The sequence below is a fragment of the Haliotis rubra genome, unplaced genomic scaffold, assembly GCF_003918875.1.
Source record: "Haliotis rubra isolate DU_JTF1 unplaced genomic scaffold, ASM391887v1 Scf1213, whole genome shotgun sequence".
In the NCBI taxonomy this organism is placed as follows: Eukaryota; Metazoa; Mollusca; class Gastropoda; order Lepetellida; family Haliotidae; genus Haliotis; species Haliotis rubra.
Window position 1 is genome coordinate 157664 of NW_025765130.1, and position 7308 is coordinate 164971.

A 7308-nucleotide genomic window follows, 5' to 3' on the forward strand; every position below is an offset into this window, starting at 1 on the left:
CACTAACACTACAGCTGGAATATAGCTGAGCGTGACGTTAAATATCCAACCAACAAAGGGTGGGCCACAGATCATATATAAAATATTGCCAGCTTGAATTTGGATACATGCTTCTAATTTAATAATGTTTTCAATGCGTGTCAAATCTACAGTAAAGCAATTTAGGTAAACACATAAAACGAATGAGTTCCCTTTCCACTGTAACACCACACCACCTTTTTTTCCTTGTAGTTCATGGGTATTGAAGTGGTTGTTACTGCGTTCGTTGACCAGTATCCAGAACGCTTGGGGAAGAGGAGGATGCTTGTAACAGCAGGATTCTGCCTTACGTTATTTTTTCTTGGAATCGTCTTCTGCACACAGGTGATTACACAATGATGAATAACGCAATATATGATACACAGGACCTTCTTGATGGAAGAATAACCCGTGAAGATCTTCTGCAACCCATGCTTGTCGTAAGAGGCGACGAACGGGATCGGGTGGTCAGGCTCGCTGGCTTGGTTGACACATGTCATCGGTTCCCAATTGCGCAGATCAATGCTCATGCAGTTGATCACTGTATTGTCTGGTCCAGACTCGAATATTTACAGACCGTCACCACATAGTTGGAATGTTGCTGAGTGCGGCATAAAACAACAAACCAACAAGCGTTTAATGGGAGAATATCCAGGCGGAGTAGCAGAATAGATGTCGATGAACAGTGTGGGCCGGATGTTGATGTTAATCAGTGTAATTTGTTTGAGTACCACAAAGGGAAGTTTTAATAGCAGAAGAAGCAGTAGCATCTGCGGTTGTGGTGGTAGATGAAGCAGAAGCACAGAGGTTGCAGTAATAATAACAGTATCGTCGTCACAAGACGACGTTAAATGGATCCGATAGACCATGTGGGTGCTTTGCTTGACTGCCGTCGAACCACAGTCGCGGAGATCAATGCTCATGACATCAATCACTTGTCTAGTCAAGACTTGCTTATTTACTGACCACCATGATGTAGCTGTGATATTGTAAAGTTGGTCGCACCGGATAAGATGACTAACAGGAGAACACTGTTAATGATGCTACATGTATACCAAGGACCGCTAGGGACCATACAGGTTTAACTATATTTCAGGGAGGGCCGTACATGTTCCAGCTGCTGGACTGGTATGAAGCCTCTCTTGCTCCCTTGGTGTTCTGTACAATGGAGTGTGTTGCCGTGGGGTGCATATATGGTTCGTATATACCACACGATACTAGCGATACTGTTCCCAGACAAACAAGACAAGAAAATGCAATTATCTTGACGTGATATATTAGGAGAAAATACTTCAAACTAAACTTCTTACTTATTTATACCAGGAATTAGACGCATGACCAACGACGTGGAGATGATGTATGGAAAACGACTATCACCTCTCATCAAGGTTCTCCTGGTATTTGTGACACCAGCAGTCTTAACAGTGAGTGATAATTGGTTTAGGCCTCCTACATATTAATGCAATATTCCAGTAATATTAGTGATGGACACCGAAAACAGGCTTCTTACACAGTGACCATATAGGCATTAGATAATGGGTGTTCGCTGTGGAGAGTGGACGTTTCAAGATCATCTGACAGTATGTACTCCAGGCTTAAAGATCATTATTCGTCAGTTCTCAGTCTTGATACTACTGCCTTGTGCGTGCTATTGATTCAGGGAAATTGTGAAAATCGAGAAGTACCAATAATTCATTTCATGACATGATGGAACTCCAGCAATGCATATAAATAATGTTAAATGATGTTGCAAATATTAAAAACCATCAACCACAGTTAAAGATGTACATAGTCCCAATATGTCATCGATGTTGTTCTGTCAGATCACATTCATCCTGACACTTCTCCGCTACCAACCACCAACCTACGGCAAGTACGTGTTTCCTAGCTACGCCTCTACAATCGGCTGGATTATTGCAGTGCTGCCCCTTCTACCGATACCCGTCTACATGGTCATGACTGTTAGGAAGCACATGACGACAAATTCCCTGAAGAAGGTAATACATGTCCTTGTGTTATCTGGACTTAATGGACAATTGGACATCGCCTGGTCCATTACGTCAGAGCTACAAAACCAAGGACGGAACTAGAGTGTTTCTTGATCCCGCGTTCTTGTGTTTTTGCTGATGTAACCAGGGTTAAAATTCATCCTAGTCTTATATGCACAACGTTGTTAGTGTATATGAAATTTAGTTCTATGTCTCGAAACATTATGCAACCGTTGATCACCACCCGGTTCAAAGATTCATGTATATATAAGCTTAATGGCAGCGACAATATTCCCTGATGAATCATCTTTATTTGATAATGATTCATATGCATATTCATTGTAAAGTCGGAATTGAACAATCGATTCATGGATCAGTTTTAAGAGAGACTTCGTATTGCTTTGGAGACGGGTCTGTTTCTCTCATTACTTGCAAAATATGGCAACAGCAAGATATAAAAGCTGCAAAATGTTAGTACATATTTCTTGAAGGTACATATGTTATCGATTTAGTTTGGCCAGAGGCGTATCTTGATGATGACGACCAAATGCAACACATTCAGCATTGCATGGGAGGAAAGGTTGATGGGGCTGTTCTTACAGAATCACTGAATAACGCCCCAGACCTGTCAAAAGCTATCCGTAATACCTGGACAATAGGACAGCAAGAGCTTACTGGCCGTGTTTAACAGACAGCGACAAACGTAAACTCTCCATTCAGTATGGTCAAGTGGTTAATACTCTGCTTGAAATATCTCTACACTTAACTATGCTCACGATATGAGACACACACGTGCTTAGTTCGTGAGTGAGTTAAAATTTGATGTCACACGGCAGTATTTCAGCCATATCGTGACTAAAAAAGTTATAAATGAATAAAGACAAACTTTTATAATATACTTACCTGTCTGCAAAAAACAGCAAAACAACTACATTATCACAGGAATAAGTTTAAGACTAGTTATTGAATCTAAAATATTTTAACTATAAATGACATTACAGTATAAAAAAAGGATATAGATTGCCAACAACTGAAGGTAGATCACCATACTAGGGACCATGGGAACTTATACATTTGCTTCCTGCATGGGCCCTAGCTGGATTTACATCATCCCGTCAGCTGTTAGCAATTTAAACAAATCTAGCCATACATTAAAAGTACACATATTCTACGATTAAAAAAGTGGAGAGTTTAAATTTACTTTGAATGTTTTGGGACTTACAATATTACAGCCTTATGATGATGAAAACATTTTTATTTTTTCTGCAAAAAAACAGTGAGGTAGATATCACAGTTTTAGGTATAAAACCCCAAATATATCAATGTTGAAATAAAGATAATGTTTTCAGCACACTAATTAGTGTAACAGCTTGGCTATAGATCACTAGAAACCAAAGCTAGAACGTCATATATTCCTGGAGATCAATGGGATTTGCGGTGCCTGCTTCCTGCATGGTTCCCAGCAGGATTAGCCTCTTCACTTTGTTTACCAGTGGTTGTGTGCAATCTTAACCAATATTATCTAGACATTACAACACAAGTTGATGTCAGAAACCTTGATTCAGATGGACTCGTGAACCACTGCCAGGGGGCAACCTTTATACAGTACTGCTAAACCACCGTCACTAATCTTACTTCTTGATAACGTCACAATAATTTCTAACAAAATTCAAATATTTCAAATTTATGGTACAATTCGTTTTCTTATAAAAATCAAGATATAAATGTGAACATTAACATTACTAAAAAATATCCTTCAAAGTAGATGAATGATAATATATATCCCTACACAAGCAAGTAAATGTGCATGACTGTGATAAGGATATTCACTCTGTAATACCAAGGTCCCTAGTATGGTGATCTACCTTCAGTTGTTGGCAATGTATAGTCTGTTTTTATATTGTATTGTCTTCTATAGTTAAAAGTTTTAGTTTTTCGTACTGATTTAATATATGTGATCCTCTAGCTATTTTACTGTGCTTCGTTGACAGTTTTATAATTTGACTTTATTTATTGCGACTTTATTTATTATTCAAATCCTCATCACGATATGGCTGCAAGATTGCCGATGTGACGTTAAATTTAAACTCTTTAATAAATATTCATGTATAAAACGCGCATGGCCAATCCGGCATCATCGCATTATAACCTAGATTGACTCGCTGAGTAGGTCTAAACTGATTTAGGTTTCAATTAATGACGGACATGTTTACCGATTTGTGTGTCCCATTTGTTTTGCATCGGCTCTTGTACTAATTGTCAGACTAAAATGACCAGGTAACTAAATCAAAACAACATCTTATCGTCTAGTGATAAGAATATTGCATGAGTCTAATACATCAAGAATTTGAGGATGATTCGACTTTAAGTGTCTGTAGGTAAGCCAGAGAAAATGATGAAGTAGCTACATGAATTGTGTTTCTAAAAATATACCCATGCTGGTTTGATAGCCGTGGCCTCAGCAGTAAATATGAAGCTGTTCTCTTAGAGTCTGGAAGAAATGATTTTGATCCAATGGTCTAACTAATTGCCACTGGGGTGTAGTCATTGATCGATCTGGTGCACACTTTGGTTAGTCATGGTATATCTGACGACGCACGACCCTCCAAGAGCAGCGCAGGGCTCGGGTAGATACGGCATAGGTGTTGGCAGAAATTGGCTTATTCCCTCCCGTTAGAGTAGTTCTCGGAACCTCTGACCCTTGTACTTTAGCTTATTATGCCGAGTATGTGACGATGAAAGGACTCTTTCATGTTTAATGCGAGTGATTTCATTCCGTTTTCAGAGTGTGAATCTTGCCTTGAGTCCTGCTGATGACTGGCTCCCTGCCGATGTCAGATACAGGGAGGAGTACAGGATGCAACACCTGGCACGAAGACCAACCTTCAAATCCAATATTGTGGATATGTTCAAGCTGTGAAACAACATAAACTATCTAAGCTATATAGAGAAGCCCCAGGTTAATCTAGATTCATACAAACACTGTTGAAAACTACATTCATGAGCCAGTGAAATGTTACTGTGCTTCATGTTGTTCACCTAACTTCCCAGATCACTCTCACTGATTCACCCGGCAGCCCAGACGTTGGATATCTGCTTTTGCGTACCCACCATAAAAGATATAAACAAGTGTCATATAAAAACTGAATAAAATCAACCTCATTGACCGAATGTGACGCAAGGTACATTTGTTCTGGTGTTGAAGAACAGTTGTCAACAAGATACCCTACATTTCTGCAAGGGACCTGTTCCTTTAACAATGATAACATCCGTATAAACAGTCTCCACATTCTTCTTCAGATTGCATCTGTCACAAACCTCAAATAGCAGTGTGTATTAAATAAAGCATATTATGAACATGTATGTGTAGTGCTATATAGGGGTGGTGGGTTAGCCTTGTAATTAAAGCGTTCGCTCGTCTCGCCAAAGACGCAGGTTCGATTCCTTTCATGCGTACAATGTGTGGAGCCCATTCCCGGTGTCCAGTGATATTGCTGGAATACTAGTATTTCTAAAAACCATAAACCATTAGAAGTCAATACTGCTAAATAATATTGATATGAGGTTCCAGGAATTGTGAACATACCCTATCCAAGCACAGATGCATACAAACATAACGTTAATGGTAGGATGAAGGCTGACTTTTGGAAGGTGAGTGAGTGAGTGGGTTGAGTTTTACTTTCAATATTCCACCAACATCACGGCCGGGGAAACTAAAAATTGACTTCACACATTGTACCCACGTGGGGAATCGAAACTGGTTCTTCGGCGTGACGAGCGAACGCTTTTAACAACTAGGTTACCCCATCGCCCCGCTTTTGGAAGGATGAAGTCATCTCATTAGTGTGGGGGTTGTTTTTATTGGGGTTTTACTCTTCTTCTCTTCCTCTTTTGCCAACCTGAATCATATCTTCATGTTTTCAAAAGTTTGTGTCATGTTAGTACCTACGGTGTATATTACACAGGTTGTAGATACGAGACAAAATTGATGCAGGGCATTAAAAGAAAGCCTGCATCATCATATTGAAAGAGACATAATGCTCTCGCAAAAGCAGAACCGCTTGTACGATGACAACAAATATTAAAATTGTGTGGATATCAGGTATTCGTTAAAATGCTGATCCAGTACAAATAGTGTCTTGAACTATATGTTCACATTTATTTATCAGGCGAACACTTCACTTGTCAAGTCATATGTGTGTGTGACGACTAGGTTGGTGGTGCCTTGACTAAACCAGATTCTCCAATGTGAAGTTGGTCCAAACAGTATCTATTTGGCAGACTGGGTAAATGTCAATGATCGATTCCAGACCGGTCATGACGATATATGCTCCTTGCCACAACATAGGCGGATCCAGAGAGGGTGGGTGGGTTTTGTGGGGTGGTGCAGGGGTTCACCCCCCTTTTGTGCTGAAAGTTTGTTAAATGACCAGTGAAACTCAGGTGAAAATGAAGTGTGCACTCCTCCTTTTCTCAATAGTGTGCACCCCGCCTTTCTCAAAAATCTGTATCCGCCCCTGCCTCAAGACTGACGAAACCTGGTAACATGACACACACATTGATGTCCACATAAAGTTTAATATAGAACAAACTTCAACCTGACATCGGTACAAATAAGAATCTGTATCGAAACGTCGCACTCACGAATAAAAAGAAGTTGTTATCCATAAAGTTTGTTCTATATTGTACTTCCCAACTTCTAAAATGCCACTCAAAGAAGTCACATAAAGTTTGTACTTGGACATAGGACAAGTGGTCACTACAGGTTTACCGTGAGAGCCACAAACATCAACATCAACAAAAGCAACATATTCTTACCTTCCTACCAAGAAACTCGGCATGTTTGATCGGCATGTCAGCTGGACAAAAAAAGACTTTTAGCTTGATAGCGGTGTAAGAATCTACTTCGAAACGTCGTTATACGCAATAATAAGATGTTTTTGTCCATAAATGTGTATGTTTCATTTTTAAGAAACTCGTTATTGATACGCTGGACTCCTGTATTTCCTCTGAGCGTATTTTTAATTAAATACAAGCACTTCTACAACGGATCTGTACTATGAACACAACTTCACCATGCCTTTTGTTTTGAATCACCGTAGATACACATGTACATTGTTCAGCCTGTATTTTGAAACAACCCTGCAAATCCAGGTGGTTGCGTTATTCATTTTACCGGCGCTTCAGTGTTCATATTTTCATTTGTTGAATGAAAATTATCATACCAAGTCTGTCTTCTATTACTGTCGCGCATAAAACGTGTGTAGTTGTTCCCACTGCCAACACAACCTCGGATAACCGA

General features: G+C 39.6%; 1 protein-coding gene across 1 annotated transcript; it reads left to right on the forward strand.

Annotated features, from left to right (window-relative positions):
- The first annotated feature begins 287 nt into the window (after positions 1–287).
- LOC124265470 (sodium- and chloride-dependent glycine transporter 2-like) lies at positions 288–5136 on the forward strand. The gene is made up of 5 exons (XM_046700269.1): positions 288–363; positions 1115–1214; positions 1342–1442; positions 1842–2015; positions 4792–5136. The coding sequence occupies exons 1-5, from the start codon at positions 301–303 to the stop codon at positions 4924–4926; spliced, it is 573 nt and encodes a 190-aa protein (XP_046556225.1). The 5' UTR covers positions 288–300; the 3' UTR covers positions 4927–5136.
- The last annotated feature ends 2172 nt before the right edge of the window (positions 5137–7308 follow it).

Excerpts from the sequence above, each read along its gene's own strand:
- LOC124265470 (XM_046700269.1), top strand. The coding sequence starts at position 301 with ATGCTTGTAACAGCAGGATTCTGCCTTACGTTATTTTTTCTTGGAATC. Across the intron at positions 1,443-1,841 it reads TGACACCAGCAGTCTTAACA|ATCACATTCATCCTGACACT; the intron begins GTGAGTGATAAT and ends TTGTTCTGTCAG. Across the intron at positions 2,016-4,791 it reads CGACAAATTCCCTGAAGAAG|AGTGTGAATCTTGCCTTGAG; the intron begins GTAATACATGTC and ends TTCCGTTTTCAG.